The sequence below is a fragment of the Gracilinanus agilis genome, chromosome 3 (assembly GCF_016433145.1).
Source record: "Gracilinanus agilis isolate LMUSP501 chromosome 3, AgileGrace, whole genome shotgun sequence".
Taxonomy (NCBI): Eukaryota; Metazoa; Chordata; class Mammalia; order Didelphimorphia; family Didelphidae; genus Gracilinanus; species Gracilinanus agilis.
The window spans coordinates 214060800-214087375 of NC_058132.1; the positions used below are offsets into that span (position 1 = coordinate 214060800).

The following is a 26576-nucleotide window of genomic DNA, read 5'->3' on the forward strand; positions in this document are numbered from 1 at the left end:
TCTCTTAAGCATACCAGAATCCACCAAAATATGGAGATATAATCAAATTTATGGGTAGAAACAAATCTCATTTGTCATGACTAGTATTAAATACCTATTCAATATACAATACTGTGTCAAAATTATGGAAGACACAAAAGAAGATGTCACAATTAATCGTAACTTAGAGAAGCTCAAAATTAAGAAACCTCTCAATTTTTCTAAGATTAAATTTTTCAAAGACTAAAAAGGGAAGCAAAGCTAGCCCAAGCAGTTGGATTAACTGATGATGATGACAACTATCTCAACCAAAATCATGCTGTATAGTTTTAAAGGGAGAGTTCAGATGATTGCCTGAGATTTGTCGTCTCACTGCTGATTTGATTCCCTAGTATTTACAACTTCACCTATATATCATTGCTACCTCCTTATAAAAAATTCAGCAAACTTATTAAGCATCTTCTGTGGATTTGAGAGCTTTGTGCTAGTCACAGGGGGGTAGGACATGTGTGTATTAATATGCTTATAGATAGGCATATATGTGTGTATATATAAACTTGTATGTATATGTATTTAAATATGTAGAGATAGATATATGTGTATGGGTGCATATACATATATAGATGTGTGTATGACATAGGCTGTGTCATCATGGAGATTAAGTAGGAGGATAAGATGAAAATACAGATACCTACAATGCATAGAGTTGCATATAGAGGTAGAATTCAAAGTCATTGTAGCTTCAGGAAGGGAGTTGCATTTGAGCTGGCCTTCTAAAGATAGGCAGAAATTCAAAAGGTAAAGAAACAAAAGGAAGCTATCCTTAGCAAAGGAAAAAGTATGAGCAGAAATATAGGCTATATTGGAGGGACAGAGTTGTCATTTAATGCATTCTAAGTGTGAGGAATTATCCATAGTAAATTGTAAAGAATGGCATAGGTCATAGGAGAAAATACTGGAAAAAGTAGGGTCATGATATTTTGCAGAAGACCTTGAATGCCAGGCTAACAAATCTGAATTTTACCCAGCAGTCTTTACCAATGAGAGCCAATGATTTATTTTCATTTATTGATTGATTGATTGATTGGTTGTTGGTTTTTCAGAATTCAAAGATTTTTTTATTTAAAAAAAAATGTGGCCTCTATGCTGGGTGGTTGTTCTATTTCAGTGAGTGTTATGACGAGTTCTTTTTTGCTGCTCTCTGGGCAAATGTTTTTCTAAAAGCATAAAGTATCTGAAAGACATTGTCCCCACAGAAGCTAATGGGCGTTTCAGAAAAGCCAACACAAAGTAACAGATAACGAACTCTGAGTATCTGTCTCTTAGATAACCGATTGGATTTCTTATGATGGATAGTTATTACAATTGCAATGGAAAGCCACTGAGTTTAACTGTTGTAGCCCAAACTACCTACTGTGCCCTTTCAGCTGTTTCTGTTTAGTGTGGAAATCTAATGTAGCTGAAAACTGCTGCTGATTTGTATTAAGTTGAAGTCTGGAACTCCCCCTTGTAATGATAGTAAAGCATTCTTTCAATTAAAGGAGCACTGCCAAAGTTCTGAAATTAATTTATTTTATTATTATTCCATCTGACCCTAGAGATGGGAGATCAAGCAAGCTAGATAGGTTTGACAGTTTCCAGGTCACAAGTTCAGTCTCTGCACAAGTGGATTCTAGATGTAATCTTCTGCAAATCATTTGACCCTGAACTTTCTGAGAGCAAGTCTCTTTACTGAATTGTTTCATGGGTCATCCTGATAACATGGGAGCTAAGGGGAAGTAGGGGAGGCAGGATGGGGAATGACATACAAATCCTACATCAACTAGGAATCTTTGTGTGTGTATGTGTGTGCACACGTGTGTATATGTGTGCATGTGTCTGTGTTTTTTGTGGCCCCCTTTCTCAATTTGACAAAGTGTCCAGACCTCTTTTCAGAAGGTTTTAATTGAATAAAATAAAATACATACATTTACAAAGGAAACCAATCCTATTGAATTAAAGATTTAATTTTTTCTCTTCTGAGATCATGGACCCCTGAAATCTATCCGTAAACTTCATGTTAAGAATCTCTTGGCTAGTTGTTGTGAGCAGGTCTGGGAAGTAACACCACGGCTACTATATAGCATTTTCTAAGTACAAAGAATTTTCAAACTATCTCATTTTGAATGAATGTATGAAATGGCGTTTCATTATGCATTATGTAGTAGTCACAATGCTAGGTGCTAGTGATACAAATTTGATCCTTAAAACATTTCTCTGAGGTAGCTTCTACTCTTTTGCCCATTTTACAAAGTAAAATACTAAGGGTCAGAGAAGTCTGATCAGGTTCAGGATCCCGCGGCTACTGAATGAGAACAAGAGGTGAATTTAGGTTTTTCATGTTATTTTAGGTAGTAGGACTCAAAGCTTTCAATAGTATGTGTGTATACTACTCTGCCCTAAACACCAAAGGAGGGGCTTGGTGGTAAGGAAATTTATTTTAAAATGTGCATGTAGGGTCAGCTAGGCAGGGCAAATTGAAAGAGCATCAGGCCAGGAACTGGGAGGATCTTCATTCAAATCTGGCCTCAGACACTTCCTAGCTATGTGACCATGGCCAAGTCAGCTTAACCTTAGTTGTCTAACCCATACCATTCTTTTGTTTTAGAATTGATACTAAGAAAGAAGTTAATGTTTTTTTAAATATGCAAATACTAATATATACTCAGATAGGGTAAGGACAAACCATAGACTCTTATGAGAGTTTTGTGGGTTAGCTTTGATAGTCCCGTAGAGCCTCTTGTGATTAGGGTATAAGAACTTATGGCCATTAGAAAGAGCTAGCTAATTAGTTTACTATCTCTGTAACATTACATAAATAACTTCTGTTCTCAGGGCCCCACTTTCCTCAAATGTAAGAACAAAAAATGAGTTAGACATTTTATGACCACTAAGTCCTTTAGAATTCTAAACTGAAGAGTCTATGATCTGTAAAATGAAAGGTGAAATTAGATGATTTATTTCTTAGGTCCCTTCAAATTCTAGAGTCCTTTAACTCTTAGTACAGGAAGAGATTCACTAGAAAGGCTCAGTGATTACTCTTTAGAAGCCACTAAGTAGCATTATTTTGTGACAATGTGACTGTCACACCTGAAGCATCCATCACGTATTTTTAAAAATCAGCTACTAAAAGCCATCCAATACTGGGAATTCACTGGTTGCTGCCTTTCTCATTTGATTATCCAGGTTTTAAAAAAATGATTCAAAGTATTGTACTTTTGTTTTAGCCTTCATGTACCTGCTCATGGAACTTGGGATAAATGTCTCTGTGTAATTTTGTCTGTTATCCCCAACTATATAAACCAAACCTGAGTAACAAAGCATTTTGATTCTATCACACTGAACCCACCCCTACAATTCCTTGGTTCTATAATTGATTCAGTAAGAAGAAAACTTGCTAAGTTTCTAAATTTAGAAATTTTCTAGTCTATTATACAATTAATTCTTAAGGACTAATATTTAGCATTTTCAGAATTTTATTATGATTCAATTTTATAAAGGTTCTAAATATAACCAGGTTATAAAGCATGTACAATGGCTATAATAAATTAATGTTTAGAATACTGTTTTAGCTTTTCATTTCTTTTCACTGTAAACACGTCTTTCTAGTATATATGTAAAAAGGAGTTTAGGACTATAGTTAGACTAACATTTGGTGAGTATAATTGTGGGACTAATTTTGAGCTACTGGAGTAAGAAAGGATCCAACTTAAGTGAGCTGGGTTTTTTTTTAATATAGAATTGAAATCTTCCCCAAAAGCTACATCTTAGGATGATGATAAAAAGCAATTAATCATCAAGCATTTATTAAGTACGTACTATGTGCCATGACTTATCCTGGAGATATATAGAAAAAGCTACAATAATCTCTGCCTTCAAGAAGCTTACATTCTAATAGGGGAAACATGATACATAAATTAAAGCACACAAGATAAATACAGAATTAATGAAAAGTAACATCAGAGGGAGAGGGAGTAGTCACTGAGTGATCAGGAAAGGCTTTCTAGAGGAGTGCCATTTGAGTTAAGTCTTAAAGAAGCCAGGCATTCTAAAAGTTAGAGATAGTTTAAAAAAAAAGAGAGATTTCCCTCCTGGGGAACAGCAAGAGCAAAGCTGTGGAGAGAGAAGATGGAATAATGCATAACAGATAGCAGACTAGCCAATGTGGCTAAATTGCAGGGTATGTGGATAAGAGTTGAATTAGATAAGAATAAAGCGACCAGGTCCTGAAGAGCATTAAATGCCAAAGGACTTCATGTTTGTTCCTTGAGGTAATCAGTTATCCCTGGAGTTTATTGAATAGGAGGCTTACACAATCAGACCTGTACATTTAGAAAAAAAAAATCTCTTTGAAAGCTGGAATGGAGGATGGATTGGAAAAGGGAGAGACATGGGACAGAAGGACCAATTGGAAGGTTATTGCAGTAGTCCAAACAAGAGGTAACAAACACCCAAACTGCACAGTTGCTGTCACATGATGAGTACTTACTAAATGTTCTGTTATCTGTCATCTATTTGTCTTTCCATTTGAACTAGGATGATGGTTGTAATGGGTGGGGAGAAGGGGACATATGATGATGTTGTAAAGAAATTACAAAATCGGGAACTGATTTGATATCATCACAGGAGTGTGTTGTAGTTGTCTCCTGCATAAAGAGACAAGAGCAAACTTGTTTATTCTTAATATTTATAAAACATAAGCTCAAATGCTTAGCTAATTGAAGATTCTTTGAAAGGTTTTAACACATAAGTATTGTTCAGTTGTTTTGTAAAGTCATGTCTACCTCTTCATGGCAGAAATATTAGAGTGATTTGCTATTTCTTTCTCCAGCTCATTTTAAAGATAAGGAAACTGAGGCAGACAGGGTTAAGGGTCATTCAGCTAGTGAGTTTCTGAGACCAGATTCAACCTCAGGAAGGTGAATCTTCCTGACCCAAGATCTGGCACGCTTATCCATTGCTCCACCTACTTACCTCAATATATAAACTACTAAACCATTATTATCTGCATTTCATTCACAAGGATCAATTGGCCAACCTATTTGAAACTGCTGACTTAGATATGTCAGGAAGTAGATGAGCTGCTTTCCATATAATTTCTCTATTTAAATATATGTGCTATAAAGTATAAAAAAGGCTTGCGGTATTTTCTATATGAATACACAACCTGGTCTGCTTTACATGTTAGCATTCCTTATGCCTGAAATTATAAGTCACCAATGCCTATTCTCTATTAATGTGCATTTGCCACATTGCAAAGAATATTCTGAAATGATGTGGTGCAGATGGAGAGGGTAAGTATCTTAGTAGTCACAAAATTACAAAGACAGAGCCCAAACATATAACTAATAAATAACTAGGTAAGGGGAGGATTAAAAATTAGATTAGTTGTTTAGAAAGTTTAAAATCACCATTTGTGATCATTATACTACTGAAAGGAAATAGGTTACCAGATTTTGCCTTTTATTTCTCCCTCCTTCTTTACCATGTTTTGAATTAAATTCTAAAGACAAATAGCATGAATGTATATATACACGCACATTCATGCTATTTGTCTTTAGAATTTATATATATATATATATAAATATATATATATATACACGTGCATGCCTCTCTCTCTCTATATATATATATACACGTATATGTATATATATATATATGGCATATGTATGTATGGATTGGTTTGTCATGTCACAGACATGGCTGTCTCAGTGGCCTCAGTCCCAAGAAGGATCCTGCATTTCCCAAATACTTATTTTAAATCCTTCACCCTCTTAGCAAATCATGGATAATTGCATTTTTACAAAGGGTAGAGAAAATCATTTTGACACACACCTAGTGTTTTTCAGCCATACCAGTCTTTCAATCTTTTACAGCTTTCATGCATTAGGTCTCTGTTTTTGGTTGGTTTGTTTTTTGATTAATGGTAGTTTTGTCTTGTGTTCAGTCTTGAGACATACCAAGAAGGAATACTATCTTTGTCTTTACCCCCAAATTCTATCCAACAGTTGGCATATTTCTCTTTGTAGAATTCAGAATTTTGGCCATATCAAAGTTTTAGACTGAAAAAGGTATAATTAAATTTGAATGGAAATTTTTCAAGAATCTTAGGCATTTTTTAAAGCACGCTTCAATATACAGTAGGATAAATTATTCTCAGTAGCAATGATGTAGAAAAAAGGAGAATGAAAGGAGGGAAGAACACATCATGAGGGAAAGTATACTTACTGACTCATATGACATTGTGATTCAATGGTCAGTGCATAGCTATTCCAACCAGATGAAAAGAGGAGTTCTCCCCACTTTCTTAGTACCTGAATCAGAAAGGTGAGAAGTGCTAATTTCTATCCTATAGAAAAAATGTTAGATGGAAATCAAGATAATTTTGTCTTCCACTAACTTCCTGGATAAGTGGAATATTTTGCAGTCTGTTTCATTTAAGAAATGAACTGATTATATCCCCTAAGGAACCTGAACTTTTAATAATGCACAATAAATAAAATCATATCTAATAACTTAACTGATTTTAGTTGGCACCCTCAGCTCCTAGCTGTATAGCAACTGAAACAAAATAAATAGTTACAGCTTTGAAAGCCCAGTTTCTATTTGCTAAATAAACTTGGCTTGCTTTACATTCCTCAGTGTACAGTCATTAATACAATCCTCTTTGACAGCATTTAATTAAAGTGCTTTTCTCTATTAAATTCATTAAAAGTTTTTTTTTAATATACAACTGCTTTCCAGATGCTGAATGGCAGGGACCTATAAACTACATTTTAAATAACTTCTCATTTCTCTTTGTAAAGTGTTTATTAAATTCAATTTAGAAACTGTTAAATATGGCTTGGAAAGAAAGCCAGCTTTCAGGGCATGTTACTTATCATTTCAGCAGTTTTTTAAAAAGCAAATGTTAGTTAACCTCACCTAAGTGAGCATTTATAACATGCAATCATATTTTTTACAGTACTGAGTGAACATTGGTGTACAAGCTGAAACAAAGTAAAGAAATAATTTCCATCCCAGGGCTAGAGAATTTGCATTGGCTCTCTGCAGCTCCTTAGCTTAAGCACATTTGCCTGAAGGGACAGAGAGGGAGGGCAAGAGGGTTGTGCCTCAGTATTAATACATTATTGACAGCTTAATGTCTTGGCACCTAGTCAGCCCATGAAATATAATAAACAGGAAGCTGTTGAATGAAGGGGTGGTCAATAGCATTTTCAATCAAAACCTTTCAGTTAATTACTGGTTGACCTCAGAGATTTCCTTTAGGAAGTACTGTCCTTAGTTTAAACCAGAAGGACCACAATGCCCTGCTGAATTTCTTCAGATAGCTGTTTGATACCTACTGTACAACAGTGCATTGTTCTTTTGTGTGATGCAGGAGAATTATAGACTGTAAGAGCTGAAAGATAACCAAGATCATCCAACTCCCACTTTAATTTTACAAACCCCCAAATCCCTATGTGATGTTCTTTCTGTTGTGCCACAAATAGTGGGCAAATAATTATTCTGTCAGGCAAAGCTTTTTAAGATGCTTATTGAAAATTGTTGACTTTTGGATTCATACTGAGATTAGCATCCTAACAAGAAATCTGAGATGGAGTTCTCAAAATCTATAATTTCTTAGTTTTGCCCCCTGGTCAGTCCATATTCCAGCCATCGTATTACTTCTAGGAGAATCCTTATTACACTTAGATATAATTATGCCACTCCCCAAAAATCTTTAGGGATAACCATCTGCCTCCTAACTCATGTTCATTCTCCTTTGCCTGACATTCAAGGCCCTCTACAATTTGGTCCCATATTATCTTTGCAGCCTTATCGAATATCACTACCTTTGATACAATAGCCAAATTGTATAATCTGTCTCCATGCCTTGGCACAAACTGTTTCTATGCTTAGGATTTCTACCTGTCCCCAAACCTTCCCCATTTCCCTTAGTCTGTTCAATTTTCACCCCTCCTTTAAAGCCAACACAAATGCTTCATTTTGTTTTGAAGCACTTTGTTTTGAAACTCTAGCAAATATTTTAATCTCATATTCTATATCACCATTACCTCTGTTTATGTCTTATCTCCACTGAAGGATAAACTTTATTGGACAGAGACTATGTGGTACATAACTGTATCTCTCCCAGCATCTAGGGCAGCATTCTGTCTACAATAAGTGCTCGCTCAATATTCAAACAGGATTTAAAATTCAGCAAATGTTATGCACCTACTGCATGTAGAATATTGTGATGATAAAGGACACAGAAGAAGAATTCAAAGATTAGATGAGTCAACTGAAGTCAACAAGAATTCATCAAATATCTGCTCTGAGGCAGGCACAATGCAGATAGTACAAAGGAAGATTAAAAAAAAATCCCTCCTCTCAAAGCACTCACAGTCTGCTGGGGGAAACAACTTGCAAATAACTATGTACAAGCAACATATATAAAAAATAATTTGGAGATTACCTCAGAAGGAAGGCACTAAGATTATGGAGGACTAGGAAAGGTTTCTTGTAGAAAATGGGATATTAGCTGAGACTCGAAGAAAGCAAAGAGACAAAGATGAGTACAGAGCGTCCCTGGCATGGGTTAACCAGTGAAAGTACCCAGATCTGGTAGCTGGAGTGCTCTCTGTGAGGAAGAGCAAATTGGCTAGTGTCACTGGACTGCAGAATATATGGCGAGGAGTTAGGTCTAAGAGGACTGGAAAGATAGGAAGGGCCAGGCATTCAGGGTTTTAAAAATCAAACAGAAGATTGTATATTTGATCTTAAATGTAGCAATGAGTCACTGGAGTCTATTGAATAGGGATGTGACATGTTCAGGTCTGTACTTATGAAGATCAATTTGACAATTGAGTGAAGGATGGACTGGAGAAGAGAAAGACTTAAAGAAGGAAGATCAACAAAAATGGCATTGCAGCAATCCAGACATGAGGTCATAAGGACTGGTACTAGGCTAATAACAGTCATGAAAGGGATTAAGGCTAAACAAATATATCTGACAATCATCTGCATACATTTGATAATTATATTGATGGGAGCTAAAAGAGGTCACCACAAAAAATGCTATAGAGGGAGAAGAGAAGAGGACCCAGCACAGAGCCTTGGGGGAAACCCTTAGCAGATGTGACCTGGAAAAAAATATTCAACAAAGGAGACTGATAAAAAGAGATCAGACAGGTAGGAGGAGAATCAGGAGAAAGCAGTGTCACAAAAACCTAGAGAGAAGAGAATATCAAGGAGAGGGTGAGTAGCAGTGTCAAATTTTTCAGAGATAACATTTAAGATAAGCAAAGGTCATTAAATTTGTCACCTAAGAGATCATTGGCAACTCTAGAATGAATAGTTAGACACATGTACTACACATCCTGATAAAATCTCAGCACACAACAAAAGCAGGTAAAGCAGGAAGCCCAAAGGAAGTTTGACTTGTAACTTTAGCCCATCTATTTTGCTCTAATGGGGTGAAGGGGAGGAATATGGAATGTAGAGAAATCTGCTTTAAAATTAGACTAGAAAACGAACCATTTATATTATTTTCCTTTGCTAATATTTCAGCAGTTTTCTGCCCAGTCTTATAGCATACATACATGTAGACTAACTTCATCATAATAGTTTTAAAAAAAGGACCTGCTATGACATAGTGCGAGATAAACCCCAAAGTCACTTTGTGCTCATTTACATTTTACTTTTCAGCTTTTATTTTTTAATAATCAGGCTTCAGTTAGTGTGGCATTTAAAATTTTATAAATTCCATTCTTTTTATCTTAGCTTTTATCTAATGGTCTTTTTCTTTTGCCAGAGATGTCTTATTTTGAACACTTACAGGTTTTATATGCAGTAATGGACAAGACATTTCTCTTAGGGCCTCTTGTTTTTTCTTGAAATGGGGGTGATAATGTTTGAAAAGCCTTTCTTACAGGGTTGTTGTGACTTTGCACTTCTTAAAATCTTATTGAAATGGAAGATGAGTACAGATCCAGCCTCATATACACTCACTAGCTGTATGATTTTAGGCGAGTTATTTAACCTGTTTGCTTCAATCCATAAAATGGAAGTAATAATAAAATCTAATTTACAAGGTTGTTGTGAGGATAAAATAAATGAGTATTTATAAAGTTCTTGCAAATATTAAAGCACAATATGAATCTAGCTATTATATATATATAGTATGTATAAATGTATATATATGTATGTAGGTGTATGACAGAGGCATTCGCAGAATTATGCTCCATTATAATTCAGCTATTTCCTGTGATATAATATGTATTTTAAAAATACTTATGCCAAATGGATCATATTTTTTCATTGCTATGAAACATAGTGTTGAGGTGAACCTGTGAACTCAATTTTTCATTTTACATTTAAACTTAGAAGTTTTCAAAAGTTCTCTTTTCTCCACAGTAAATCTCAGTGATCATCAAATCTAGTAAATAGAAATGATATTTAACTTGGAAAATTTTAACTTTTGTCCAGTTAACCATTAGTAGGGTAAGAAGAAGCCTACTTTAAAATTAGATCAGAAAATGAACTATTTTCATTTTCTGCATGCCTTTGCAATGAGTTTTAAACAACAGATTTCAAATTCAATTATAATCAAGTCACTCTGGAAAGAAAAGAATGGTTCTAGTTTTTGAAGACTTAAGTGAGATGGGTAGGTTTGCCATGAAAAGTCAGAGTCCCTACATACAGATTCTGAGGGGCAGGTAATCCTCAGTAGATAAAAAACACTTCCTACATTATATCTAAGCTTAACTGGATACCAGATCATTTGCACTACTTAGTAGTTGATCTCATAGCATATAGCCCTAATAACTCAATTATATTTACCACAGGTAGACATGGGAGAGTAAGGGCTTACATAATCATCTCCTTCACCATTTTGGTCTTGAGCTCATGGTGAATATATCTGGAGTATTTACAGTTGTTAAAAGTTCCTTTTAGGCCACTGTCCTCTCTTGTTTTTTCATGTGAGAAAACAGGGAAAATGACTAGCCTATGATTCTATAGGAGAACTGGGATTTGAACCAAGGTTCTCCAACTGGAAATCCAATCCTCCTTTCTTTATAAGGCTTTTCACTGAAACCATGCTTTCATAGGGAGAACTATCATAATACTTCTCTGCTGATACAGCCAACAGGTTTAGTCTGGGTGTTGTGGTTTAGTTCAAGGATAGAAACAGCTTCTTCTTCTAGAATCTTGTCTTCATTCTACTTTCTGACAATTCCTCTCATTCTCCTTTGGCTGGTGAAAAATGGTTTTGTTTTTTTTACAAAAAAAGTTTTTAACAATTTATGTATTAATGTCATCAGAGAAACAGTCTAATTTTTTTATTATTTTATTCAAGACAGTTCATAATTTTCATCCTTTGATTTCCTGGCAAGTAATCACCTATAGTTTTCACTTTAATCTCGTTAATTGGTGAAAAGGATAATGGAAGAGTAGATAGAACTTTAGGATGATAGTCAGAAGACCTTTCTCTGAAACTAAATATCCGTATCAGCTTAAGCAAATCATTTTACTTCTCTAGACCTGAGTTTCCTCAAGTAAATTAGAAGGTTTGGAGTTAGATCATCTCTAATGCCAAATGTCCCCTCACTCTCCAACTCTATAATTCTACTAATCATTCTTATTATTTAGCAATTAGAGTAAACTCCCATTTAAAGTTTGGGCATGATGTTTTAATTATTCTAATTTTCTGATTGAGTTACTATACATGCCACATACATTGCAGAATGAAATAAAATATACTAAATTACAGTATTTTTGAGTTGGAAGGAACTTAATTCTACTAGCTCCTAAAAAGGAATGCCCTCTACAATATAAGCAACAAGCATTATCTAGCCTTTGCTTGAAGACCTCCAATGAGAAGGAACTCACTATTTCCCAGGGTATGGGGATGGATAGCTGTACTTTTTAGGAAATTTATCCTTTTATTAAACCCAAATCTGTCTCTTTACAATTTCTGCACACTGTTCCTAGAAAGCCTACTAGAACAATTCTAATCTTTCTTCCAAGTAAAAGCATATCAAATAATTGAAGACAGCTATTATGTCTTACTCTTCCCTAAGTAGATGGGTGACTCAATAGATAAGGTACTGTAACTGAATTCAGTAAGACCTGAGTTCAGATGCGGCCTCAAATATGACCCTGAGCAGTCACTTAACCTTTGTCTGCCTCAGTTTCTTCAACTATAAAATGAGGACTAAAATAGCACCTATCTCACAGGGTTGTTTAAAGGATCCAATGAGGTATTTGTAAAGGGTTTAACACAGTTCAGTTCCTGGCACAAAGTAGGTGCTTACCAAATGCTTGTTCCCTTCCCTTCAATATCACAAGTGTCTTCAACAAGTCCTCATCATCATGGATCAAGGTCTTTCAGTTTTAAGGTTTCTTTTTTTTTCTGGATACTCTCATTTTAAAGTGTCCTTCCTCAAATGTAGCACCCATAATGGAATATAAAGTTTGATCAGGACCTCAGCCTGCTCATCTCCTTTTTTCCTGAATGCTATGCAGCCCCAGGATAGACTTAATGCTAAAACTCTGTTGAATACAATTTAATTTCTAATGATTCCAGACACCCTGTATGACCTTTTATTGTATCAGAATCAGTCATCTTAAAGACATGTACTATGTTCTCTCACTGAATTATTAATACTGCTTTTTGTATGGTACTACAGATTTTTAAGATGTAGATCACGGGTTGATTTCAATCTTTACTTCCTCTATGACAGCCTGAAATTGATTTTTAAACTCTAATGTTAATTTGTTTCATGAAAATACATTGCAGAAGTAAAATAAACAAAAACATTAATTAAGTATCTACTAGGTGCAGAGCACTGTGCTAGTCACTGGGAATACAAAAGTAAGCATTTAGTTAATTGTTGCTTTCAATAAGTTTATGAGAATGTGGTAAATTATGGTATGTACATACTGGACATATAATATTTTTTAAGTTATTCAAGGATTGTAGATTGAGGATTCTGCATAAATGTGTTTATTCCACCTTTGTTTTATTTGAAGGATAATTAGCATGATAGAAATGCAATAAAATCCTCATATAGAAATAAGTGATTTAAAATTTCAAAAATAGTTTTATTTTGCTAGGCACTTTCAGAATTCAAAGTCCGTATTAATGGCAATGTTTCTCCATTTTCCATGCCTTTCATTCCCAGAAAGCAAACCATGCCAAACATACTAAATCTAACAGAGAAATAGATGATGAAGAAAATAAAAAAGCTAACAAAAGTCAGTAATATTTCATTGTGTCATCACTCTTCTCAAGAGCATTTAAACCATAAAGAATTAAAAAAAAAAAGTCTACTCCCAAAAGGCCACTAGCTTCTGCCTTATTTTCTGTGGAGAAAACTTTCTTTGATAATTTGACTTTATTTACCCAACCTGACTTTGTTTTATTTAGGGATGTAATAAAGCCTAATATGTAAGTATATGTGGTAATACTATATATATATATATATATGTATATATATATATGTGTGTGTGTATATATATATTTAACATGGTAACTGATTATAAAACATTAAGATTCACTTTCTAGAAAAGTAATATTTATATTTTATTGTGTTTGATTTACACAGTTTTTCAGAGTTCCATTATTAAGTACACTGGCGGTTAAATCCATAAGCAAAAAACAAATTCCAATGAGTTAGCAGTTTATTGATGACATCTACTATTTCCCTTAACTGCAATAGTCAGGTTGTTGACTTCTGAGTGCCCCCAATTGCTTAAAAAACAATCAGTGATTAAGGAAAGAAAGCTTGGATTCTCCTGGGATCTTAAATAGCTCTGTATTAAGATTATATGTCTTTTCTCTCCCCATATATAAAATAAAAATCTTAATTTAAATGTATTTTCTTCTTAGGTAACCCAAAACCTTCAATTAATCCAAGCAGCTGGAAAACTACACATTTAGGGTGATATGATTCATGCCATCTTGGTTATGGATTTTATATCTTTGCCTTAAATTTTCTACTTGCCTGAATTTTGTCAAAGGACTCATTTAATTGTTTTTTTTGTTGTTAAATTTCTGATAAAATCAGGAAACCAGTTCTTACATTGGCACATACAAAAACCAAACAATGAGACCCTATTTTTACTACTCTTAAGATGGACATTTGTGATTGCAGGAGGGCTTTGCTATAACACCCTTCAAGTATTTTTTTTAATACCTATGATATAAATAGTCAAACATTTATTTTTTTAGCTAATAAATAATCTCTGCTAGGTGGATCATTATTCTTGGATTTTAAACAGAAGTGGGGTTATCACTTCAGATTAACTAAGAATTTAGAGCCTTTCCACACATACCTTTAGTCTAATTAAAACTTTTTTTCATTTCTTTTTTTCTTGCATATTTTTATGAAGAGGTATCACATGTTGTATGTTAGTAGATGTTTACACAAAATCTAGCCCTATTATAACCTTACTTAATGATTTTAAGTCAGAATATATAAAACAGCTGTGCCCCTATTTCTGCTTCTGTAGAATGTAGAACAGTATTGGTGAGGCCCTTCCACACTGTGGGACTATTTTAAAGAGAGCAAGAACTATAAAATATTGCATCCAAATCCTTCAATTAATCCAAGCAAGTTTTGTAGATTAATAGTCATATCACTATGGATTTTCATTACTTATTTGTAAAATGATAATAATAATGACAATTCAAATTTCATACAGATTTTTGAAATTAAAACTAAATATTTGTTATTATTGACCCACCTCTAGCTTGACTTTTTTCTTGTGAGATATGATTAAAAGGGGCATAAACCTTTATTATTTAGGAATTTTATTATTTAGGAATGTAAAAGAAAAATATGAAATCTTTTTTAACAAATGAGTTTCATTTCTTGGGAGATTTCCAACATAGGGTTAATAAATCCAAGAAGTTTGGGAGGAGGTTTGAATAAATATCCTGGCTCCTTGGTGCTTATCCAAACTGATCATTATCGAAGTCTGCATTGACATACTATTTGGCTGAGTCTATGAAGTCTGTCTTAATAAACTGTATCCATTCTTTATCCTATCCATTTAAAAGTTTAAAAGATCCCCAAACTTGTCCTGACATTTCTACCTATTAAAGAAGCAGCTGTCTGAAATGATTTTCTTTTCTTTACTAATATTGTTTAAAAGAAAACATACAAATGTACATTTTTAGATTTTTCCTGCTTTTTAAAAAAATCTATTTAAGAATGAAAACTGGGAAATACAGATCTCATTAATTCATCTATAATTGATATTCAGTGAAAATCAATCAACTTGTATTTAGTAGATATTTTCTATATCACAGACACTGTCCTAGGGGTCAGGAGCTTAAGTACAAAGAATAAAACAATTGCTCCTCTCAAGGTATTTACATATTCTAGGTGTGCTGATAACCAAATTGTATGAAAACATTTACAAAGTTTTGGAAACTAAGTTACCTGATTGGAATAGTACAAGAGTCTAATGGGATCATTCCTTTAAAATAGAGATGTCTTTTAAATTTCAGCTGGTTAATAACATTACTAGTTCCTTATTTCTAGTCTACCCTAATTCCCTTAACTTCTCTGGAGACCTATCTATAGAGCCTAACTATGGCTATCTTTAACTTTAAAAATTGCTGCCTTCAAGAGCAGTATGGTATAGCAGATAGCCAACCCTAGTCTCACTTCAAGTTAGTTCTAACTCCATGAAAAAATGGCAATGTAAAGATGGCTAACTATGCGAATTAACCTTCCATTGGGCTAGAAAAGTTTCTAGAATTCTGAATTATAGACAGTTTGTTTATCTGCATTGTTTGATGGAGTTTTCATGTCAGGAATTCCCTAAATCAAAAAATCATAGGATAACCAAAAAAAAAAAAAGAGAGAGAGAGAGATGATTCGTTCCCACATATTCATTTGAAGGCTCTATGCCAAATCTGCAGTATTTTCTATCATAAAAACAAAAACAAAACAACCTCTACAAGATTTGTGTTTTGGGTTAATCAGTTTAAAAAAAATACACACAAAAACTTAATCCCTCTAGCTATAGCCAGTTTTGTCAATACCTCTATTATTTCCTCTTCTTTTATCATCAGAGAGCTGCGTTTTCCATTAGATTTTATTCATTTCCGTAGCACAGTCAACCTATATGTGGCTCTAGAAAGCTTAGTAAAAATGTTTAGATCATCATGATAATGAAAGGGAGGATATAATTACAATGTATTAAATATTTATATGTGAATTACCACATGTTTAAGTTCTAGCTAGAGGGGACTTTTTTGCCACTCATATTCTCATTTCAATTGAGAAATACTTACTCATCTTAAACCTATTTAAAAAAATCGTCACTCATCATAGCTACCTCTATAGAATAACAAACCACACAAATGACCACATTCCTGCTGTCTCCAGGTTTGGTCCACACAGAATTATTTGGCTGACCATTATACATCATTTTTTAAGTTTCTGTTTATCTGTAGGAAGAACAGTCTGCTAGGTACTGGTGGTCATTTAGAATTTAACTACCTTAATCTATATCCTTATGGAGCTTTAATTCTAAAGACTTTGAGGGCACAGACTTTTATTCATTTGTTTTTACTCCTGAGCACCTAACACCATGCCTTACATATAGCAGGCAATTAATAAATCATTCTAAAGTATGATCATACTAGCCTTCCTTTTGCTTCTCACACGATACTTCATATTCAGACTGTGCATTTTCATAGACTTTCTACCCATCCCTATTCCTGAAATACACCTCCTCCTTCCTCTCTTATGCCCTTTAGATCCCTACTTTATTTCAAAACTCAGGATCACCAACTATGCGAAGCTTTTATTGTTGCTCTCTCAGTTATAATAGCATTCTCCTTCAAAAAACAAAATAAAGCCACCTTATATATGTGTATTTATCTTATATATGGGTACATATATATTGTTTTTCTGTCTGTGGTTATATATAATTATATACACACAAAAACATATATAACATACACACATTTAAGTTGATTCCTTTGATAAAATATAAACTCTTTGATGAGAGATCCAGTTTCTTTATGATATTTGGAACTTCAGTGCCTAGCATAAATACTTGTTGATTGATTGATGCATAAGTATTTATTAAATAGAATTAAGTAAATGTTTGCTTATAATTTATATCACTTTTTGAGCAAAAATGTTTTTTTAAATAATTCAGATTTCTTTATTGTGTAGTTTTTCTTCCAAGATAAAAAAGCTATTTAACCTATATGGCTATGTGGTCCTCCCAGTGGTCTTGAAAACTATCTGAAACTATAAATCTTAGAAAGATTGCTCATTGTTATTGATTGATGGAGTTTTGGTTATGATTAGTAGAAGTCAACATTAAAATCTTATTCCGATGCTTGCTTCTACATGCTATAGGGGTACACTGAGCTTGTTGAAGGCAGAAAATAAGCTTTGGTGGGTCCTATTGAGCAAAAGGCTCTCTCTCTCTCTCTCTCTCTCTCTCTCTCTCTCTCTCTCTCTCTCTCTCTCTCTCTCTCTCTCTCTCTCTCTCTCTCTCTGTTATTTGAGGATTAAGCCTTTTCAAGTTCCAAGAACCTCATCTCCAGGTCCACTGTCAGGTGATAGATGTTTGATTGATAGCCCAGTTTGTGGAAAGCTAGCAAGCTACTTCTATGGAGGAAATATGAACTATGGTACCCTAGATCCTTGAAGTATAGGTAAAGCTCAAACAAGTAAAAGATCATACCAGTCAAATCACTTTAAAAAATGTTATTAGTAGATTAATTCCCATTTGTACCACCATGTTTGTCTTCTTCGATCTCAATGCTCTATGTGTATTTCTAGAAATAGTTATTAAACTACATCAAAAAAGATGTGACAGTAGCATTTTAGTTATAATATTAAAGGAAAATCAGACTTGGCGAAGGCTGGATGAAACTGAACACACATTTCCATGTCCAGCTTTCTATCGTTTTGCACGTTGGTATTGATTTCTCTTGACATGGTCTTCTTTTATTGAGTACTGTCTTTTTTAATCCCCTACCTATAGCAGTATTTGCTAAGAGCAATTGTAAAAGGAAACCAACTTATATTAAACCTGCCTGAAGTCACAATGTAATCTAACACCTGTAGTCTGCAATTTGTCATCACTTCATAGATTTTTTTTTAATAACAGATTTTCCCGAGTTTTGACCTTAGGATACTGTATAATCCTTCCTCTTCTTCCACTCTTTTCTACCCCCTCCCTCCTGCCCTCAAGCAACAAAGCTAAACACCAATCTTTAATACAGTCTTATTATGTCAGCATGTGAAATTACAACCATAAGGACTAACTCAAGGAAAATAATTCAATTGAAGTTAGAACTAGTGTTGAACTATTTATCTGAGTGAATATGTTTTATAGGTGACAGCATTTTAAATCGAAAAGCAGCAGGACAGATAATAGCGCCTGATCCAATTTCTCCTGCATGAATTCTACACTACCTTCTAAAGTGGCTTAGTTCATGGGGATGCTTTTTACCCCTGAGTTCTGTGATGAGTTTTTGGATAGGAAGCATCCTTAGCCTTTGCAAGGAGTGGGTTGTTATGCCTCAGATGGCACTATCTGGAGTATCTTACTAAATGTCAGCCTTGAAATTTCAGGTATGTTGAAGATTAGTTTTGATTGGTAAAGAATGGAATGAGGTAGAATGAGGAATGATAAAGGGTCTTGGCACTTCAGCATTTGCAGGCTTTAGTTTGACAGTTGTGATCAGCGTAAAACAATCCTGGAATTTGTTGCAAAGCTTTATTGAGGGACTGACAATTGTAATAGGACATTAAAAAAAAAAAACAACAACAACAAAACCTCTTTCATTCTGTCTTAGAATCGATACTAAATATGGGTTCCAAGTCAGAACATTGGTATGGGATAGGCAATTGGGGTTAAGTGACTTGGCCAGTTAGGAAGGGTGTGAGGCCAAATTTAAATCCGGGACCTCTGTGTCCACTGAAACACCTACCTGCCCCCACCACTTTTAAAAAATATTATAATAGGACATTGTAAATGATGTTATAGGATATTATTGTTCCTTGACATTTGTGTTACTATTTTTTAGAATATTTATTATTTCCCTAGAAAATCTTTCTAAGCAGAAGAAATCATGATAAACCTATATTCTAGTTTTAATTTTTCTAACATTTGTGCTGGCCTAGGAAGGCAAGGTAACTTACTCACAACAGACCTTTCTGTTGTTGTCAAGAGGATATGAAATATTATTATCTCTAAGGCTTAGTAAAGAGACTTGTCCATGGTCATATGACTAACAGGTACTAAACTTGAACCCAGATTTTTGACTCCAAACCCAGGTTTTGTTTATTTTATTTTACCCACCACTTCATCATAGGTACTGTTTTCCCTTCTCAAAAAGATGGCAGCAAAATTCCAAATATATGCTAAATATCTCATAAGTAATACTTCACTATGGACTGGTTTCCTTTCACATAGAAAAAGGAACAACATTTAAGAAATTTTCTTAAAATTTCTATTTTGAGGATTAGAAAAAGTGCTATGACAATATATAATTGATATCTATGAACAATTTTTTTGCATAATTAAGTTTTTTTAAAAGAAAGATGATAGCTTTTTCAAAAGAAATACACCACACTGAAAACTTGTTAAAAACAATTTTTATATCAAACAATCCCTATTAAATTCATTGTTCTTATTTACATAGGTAAAAAGAAGTTGGAACTAGTTCATTTTCAACGTTTTTCAACAATATCAACAAATATTCAAATATAATAGTCATTACAAATATTTGATCCAATTAAAATGTTTTCTTACTGATTTTAGAGAATTGCAGAGTGTCAGAATTGGAAGAGACATTAGAGATACAATTTCTGAAAAATGGGCTCAAAGAGAGAATGAGAATCAAAGAGAATTATTTGACTAAATTACACAACTAGTTAAAGGGCCAACCAGCTCTAGAACCCAGCTTGTCTGACTATACAAACTGGTTGGTCTTCACTGCAGTATAGAAGAAAGGGATATTTTCCTTTGAGTTTAACCACAGTAGTTCTATAGTGTAAAAAAAGGAAGGGGGGAAAGAAGTGAATGTTTAGGGGCACTGCATTAATGCTAAATATAAATATAATGCAGATCTAAAAGTAGAACAATAAGAACATCCAGATTCTTTTTTGTCTATATGATTTATACTACCTTTCTTGACCTGTATCTAATTTACTCATTCAAGGACTTCTTCTTCGAGATAAGGGTGCAATGAATGGCTAACATTTATATGTTGTTTACTATACTCCAGGCACTATTTTAAGTGCTCTACTATTATTATATCTTGTTTACCCTTCACAAAAATCCTGGGAGATAGATGTTATTATCATTCCCATTTTACAACTCAGAAAACTCAGGCAAACAGAGGTTCAATTGACTTGGATTTGAGGTTGTATTTGAATTTAGCTCTTTATGACTCCAGGCCCAGCACTCTATCCACTATGTCACTTAACTGCCCTAGAAAATTACCTATATAACATTATTATGACCCTTCTACCTCCTTAATTTTAAGCATTCTATCCTCTCCCAGTCACCTCCTTTATAATTTCTTCCTTTACATTTTAAAAAAGACCACAATCTTTGCTTATAATCCAGAGTACCCTTATAATGGTACACTACATTGTATATTTTCCTAAACTTAATCATTCAATATCTTACTTCCTTCCCTTCAGACTTATATTATATTTTGCACATGGCTCCCAGCTGGTTTTCATTGTGACCTTGAAAACATATTTGAGCACTGAGACATTTAGGAAGAGTTGCTTTATCTCTTTTTTGTTCAACTTTGGTCATATTAGTATTGATATCCATTTTGCTTTTAAAATCATTTGATACTAAAAACAATCCAACAGTATGTATCTGCACATAAGGAGGGTATTTGGGTGTGAGCAACTATCAAGTTCTATTTTGAATATATTTATATCCTTTTTTTAAAAAACCTCATATCACTCCCATAGAAAACTTACTGGCAAAAAGCAATTAATATGCCACGTAGAAGAAGGATTAGACTTTTCCAGCTTGACCCAAGAGGGAAAATACGAGGACAAATTGCTGAAAGTTGCCGATTGTAAAGTAGCTTATTGTAAAGAAACACTTGGTAAGAAGTGCAGATATACAATTCCAACTTTCACTTCAACAGGCATACGTAGAGAACCTATAAAGTACAAAGCATTATGTCAGCACAAGGAAAAGAAGCAGGCAGGTCAGTCCCTAGAACATGCAGAAGAAAAAACTGATGTCCTTATGGGGTGGAGTTGTGGTCATAAGCCTGCTCAGACTAGATGACATCGTTTTCCACGAATTTTTATCCTCAAGTTCCCAGATATTTTATTTCTGTTCTGTCTCTACCCTTCAGCCCCTCCTTGCCAGAACACCTGACCCAGCCCTAGCGGCCCCAGTCAATGATTGTTCCCGGAGGAGCCCGTGTTCATACTAACTTCTAGACCCGCACTAGGTAGATGTTTCCTAGGCATCACCAATTAGACTCTAAATGCATGTTATCATGATAATTATCATATGCCCTATTATTAATGAAGGGTTATAATTCAAGAATAGCATGGTTATTTAATAGGCCATTATGGGTTTTCCTGAGAACCCATATACCATATCTCATAATATTTCTATGGGAAAAAAAAGCATTCTGAAAAAAAGAACAAAATTCATTTTGTAAGTTGTAATGATCTGCTCTGTTTCTATGATATTTCCACTGGGAAAACTTCAGACGATTTGAAGGATACCTAAATATTCAAAAAATTTTTTTCATTTCTTTGTTAATCTATGATTTCCTTTTTAACTGAAACAAAAAAGGATCATTTTTTTGTTAATGTCATTCTATGTTTTAGACATTTTGAATTGCTTGAAGATGCTAGACTTATCATGTTGTCACTGTTAGGCAAAATGTCTTAAAATACAGTTTAATCCTGGTTTATAGAATTGCTGACTGACTAATGGTCTAATATGTTGCCGTGTAGTTAGTTTCTATCATGGAGATTCTGTATACAAAAATAGGTGACGGGAACAGTATACTTACTTTCTAATACCTGCTTTTACCATAACACAGATGTCTAGGCCTAGTATGCCCAGTTCAGGAGAGATTTCATGAATTGTAGACATATTTGCTATCAAATATCATTTATTCATAGCCTCTGTCAGGAAAGAAAACGTCAAGATTTGTTTTTTATTATTAATTTCAGGTTAAAAGGTAGAAAAAGAACACATTCCTGTCATCTGTGCTTATAATGAATAAACCCTATTGTAGAAATGTTAGAGCAATTTCAAAGTTTAGTTTCATAAAATTTCTTTTAATTTTAACCTGTGGAAAATAAGGGGAAAAGAACAATCAATTTATTCAATGAAATGGAACTTTTATGCCGATTTCTCACTAGAAAGGGAGGCATAATTTAGAAAATGGGTGTTTTGACTCTCCTTTGTTTTCTAATTAGTGCAGTTCTAATAGCATGCTTAAGTTTGTGTTTCTGGAGTATGTACTTTATAATGTGTGTATATGTCTGTGTTAAAATACCCATCACAAAACAATATTCTCACCTGTTGACATGGAGGTTCATTTATTAGAATGTTCTCTGGGTCCATGGATTATTTCAGAAGTGTGAATATCTGCTAGTCACCAAGTCTATCATCAGTAGTACAGCCCTTACAACCAGCTGGAGATTTTTTTTTTCTGCTGAGTGTAATTAGAATGCTGAAGCACTCAAGCTTTCACTTTTTTTTTTTTTGCTGATGTAGCTTACCAGAGTGGACCACATGAGTTTACTCTTAGTTGAAAGTGGTATGAAGAGAGTGCCAAGAACATTTGTTTTAATTGGTCAACCTTATGTGTGCTTTTAGCACTAGTGTATTGGAATTCTCTCTTCTATAGGCAGTTAACATATATGCTTTTGACATCTTTTGTACAAATTTTATTGTTATAGAGAGATTTTCAATCTCTTCCATTTATTGCGATGTTTTTAGGGAATGAGATTTGCTGAATTGGCACTAAATATTTGATCTAATTCGCAACAAAAGACTGCCATTTTAATTCTAGTGGAGATCTCATCTTATGGTCTTGGAAATGGGTTAGATGAATGCGTTTTGTTTGTGTGTGTGTGTTTTTTTTTAATTGAAACATCAGTCTTGGGGCCCAAAATGTTTTAGCTGGTAAGAAGGTAGTGAATGGTAGTAGGGAAAAAGGAAAACAGAATCTTTATGTATATCGTTGTTAATATGGATTAGTTTACCCTCCCCACCTCCTTTTCTTAGGTCAAATTGGGTTTTCCCTTCTCTAGAAAATGCTAAATTAAGTACTCAGACTTTTAAAAGTTCACATAAAATATAAAAGAATGCTGGGGTTGTTGTTGCAAAAGTGCTTTCTACAGTGTAAAGTACTACTATATAAATGTGTGCTATTATTAAGTATTTATAATAACAAACAATGACTATGTTCAGAAGTTTAGAGCCTTGATAAAAAATACTTGTATAATGAGAGTTAACAATTACTTAACCAAAATATTCAATGGCTCCTGAATATGGGAATCATAATTTCTCTGCATAATTATTTAAATGCTAGCACAAAAAAAGTGTAAGTCCTTCTTGTTATATAATGATATGAGCATTATTAATAATAAATATAAACAAAATAATGTCTTCTATAAGAGTTGCTTCAAGGAGAAGCAACCATTTGCTTTTCCTCCTATGGGTCTGCTTTGTACAAATTGCCATTTGCACAATAAAATTCTAGTCTTCAACAGAAATTAGATTCCTAAAAAAATGAATTTCATTTATCATTCTCTCCCCTTTTTAAATTGTCTCAGAGATTGAAAGTTTTTTTTTTTTAAGAAATAACTTGTACAAGTAACTAAATGTGAATATCTATTTTAATTATTAGGTTCTTCATAGACAGCAGTCTCAGCCAGCCAAGGAAAGTTCCCCTCCTAGAGAAGAAGCTCCACCTCCACCTCCTCCTGCTGAGGACAGTTGTGCCAAAAAGCCCAGGTCTCGCACCAAGATCTCTTTAGAGGCTTTGGGAATCCTTCAAAGCTTTATCCATGATGTGGGTCTTTACCCTGACCAGGAGGCTATCCATACCCTCTCTGCTCAGCTGGATCTCCCCAAACACACCATCATCAAATTCTTCCAGAACCAACGGTACCATGTGAAGCACCACGGGAAGTTAAAAGAGCATTTGGGCAGTGGGGTTGATGTTGCCGAGTATAAGGATGAAGAGTTGCTGACTGAATCAGAAGAAAACGAGAGTGAAGAGGGCTCAGAGGAAATGTACAAAGTGGAAGCTGAGGAGGAAAATGCTGACAAAAACAAGCCGGCTCCCCCAGAAATTGACCAGAGATAATGTGAAATCACAACATCAAAAGCGAGACATTGGTCCAAGGATTTTCTGTTTCTATTTTCTTTTTTAATTTTGTTTTGTTTTTTTTAGGTTTGTTTTTTCATATTTTAAAAACTTTTTTTCTTCCCATTTTTGACATTTCTTTGTTGCACGGGATACACGTGCAGACTGAACAAGTTCAGTGTTGCCGAAGTAGTCATCGTCTTGACACAGACACTTGAGTGTTACACTTTTACATTTGACTGGAATAATAATTGTAATCACATAAGACTATGCCTTCATTAACCTTGCACTTATGGAAGAAATGCAAAGCAAGTTCTCAGAAGAAAAGATCTATAAAATAAATGAAGGAAACTACAAGTGTGTGTGTATATGTATATGTACATATATATATATTTACATATATATATTAAAATTGCATGGGACAGAGAACTTTACAATCTGAAAGAATAGACTGTGAAATGGGTTCTTAAAGACAAGACTTGTTTATGTATTAAAACCACTTCACAATGAGTTGCTTTGGCTTTTGATAAACAGCCGCCTGCTCTCAGGGTGTGGTGACTATTTTTTGAATTCCTATTTATTTTCTATGTTTGTCCCTGATTTTTTTTTTATTATTATTCTCTACCTTCCTAGCTGGCAGCTTGATGGTTAATTATTGAGGTATCTATTTAACAAAATAAATCAACACTGCCAAAAATAAGAGAGAGAAAAGGAAAATGAAGCGGAAAAAATCAGGGCACCTTAAGAAGACAAAAGTCCAATTACTTTTAAGACACAATGCACACTTAAAATGATTCAACATGTTCCGTTACTCAGCTGGTCCTTCCTGTAGTGAACAGATGAACTTTAGTGGAACTCAAAACAAGCAAAACTGAACTTCAGTATGGAAAAGGCTTGTCCACTAATGAGGTCTTGATAAAATAACATTTTTGAGATTGGCTGCATGGAATTCGTACTATAAAACCACGTTTTATCGTGGTATTTATTTACCTGTTCTTCGTTTCAGAGCTTAAAATGATTACACTTAATCATTTTAAAATGCTTTATTTTCATTGTTTTTAATTTAAAAAATTAAACCAACCAACCAACCAACAAACCCTTTCCTCCCTGTAGAATGAGAAATATGTTTGGTTAAAAGAAAATATGCCGTTGAAGGGCTTCCCTGCTCAGAGACTTGGTCTGCCTCTTTCCCCAGATTTAACCCTGGGTAACTGGCTCCCAGCCCTTCTGTCGGTGGAACTAAACGTTTCCAGTCACCATGTCACACATGGCAGCCCATTTTCGGCATCGGCTGGCCCTCCCGAGAGAAACTTTTTGCTAAATAATTATGCAGCTTTGGGCAAATAAAATAAAGGGTTTTGATAGAGTCACCCTCTGGTCACCAGTGAATCCTCCCCCAGCTTAGCCAGCACAGAGATTCCATCAGACCATCTGGCTGACTCTTCCATAGCACGAGGATGCAGGCCACCTTCTCCCAGTATTGCTGACCTTTGTCCGGAGCTTCAGTCCACAGCCCGTTAGCCGTCCCCAAGCCCCTTCCATTATCCCCACTTCGTGGATAACAATTCCAAGAGGAGACCACTTTCAGTCCTGGTCTAGACGAAGGGAATCCCTGCTTTGAAGCGGCAGGCGGTCCGTCACCCCTTTGTGCTTTGACCTTTTCATTTGTGTTCTCATGCAACCTTGTCAAAGACCTCATGCAATATCACTTTGAAAGTTATTTTCTGTTTACTACACAAGCATTGTAATATAACTGTTAATACTATTTATATATTTGAAAGGTATAAAAGGTAGGGAAAAAAAACCTCTATGTGTAGATATTTACTCAGAACTTACAATATACAGGGAGAAGACATGTTGCAATACAAGCTAATTCTAGCTGCTCAGTAACCTCTGGAGTTTTTAAAGGGACATTTTCCTGTACTTTTTCACATACAAATGTTTAGAACTTATCTTGACCTGAACGTCACATACCTTTGCAAAAAGGATGGTTGTTTGCTACTAAGCCCTAGTGCTCATCCTTTATTTTTCTGTAGTATGCTGCAGCTTTGATCCGAAGTTCCAATGGTTGCTGCTTTACGTTCTCCTCAGAGTTACTCCTTCAAAATTGTCTTCTTACACTGTTGCTGAAATCACTATGTACATGTAATGGAAACTGATTTTTGCCAAGCTCTTGCAAGGTGGTTCATCTGTTGATGGCATCAGC

General features: G+C 34.4%; 1 protein-coding gene across 1 annotated transcript in view; it reads left to right on the forward strand.

Annotated features, from left to right (window-relative positions):
- Positions 1 to 24458, forward strand: part of SATB2 (SATB homeobox 2) — a 234964-nt gene extending 210506 nt beyond the window's left edge. Inside the window, exon 11 of the mRNA XM_044669668.1 lies at positions 23909 to 24458. Within this exon, the coding sequence (XP_044525603.1) occupies positions 23909 to 24370 (462 nt within the window). The 3' untranslated portion in view covers positions 24371 to 24458. The remainder of the gene's footprint in view (positions 1 to 23908) is intronic.
- The last annotated feature ends 2118 nt before the right edge of the window (positions 24459 to 26576 follow it).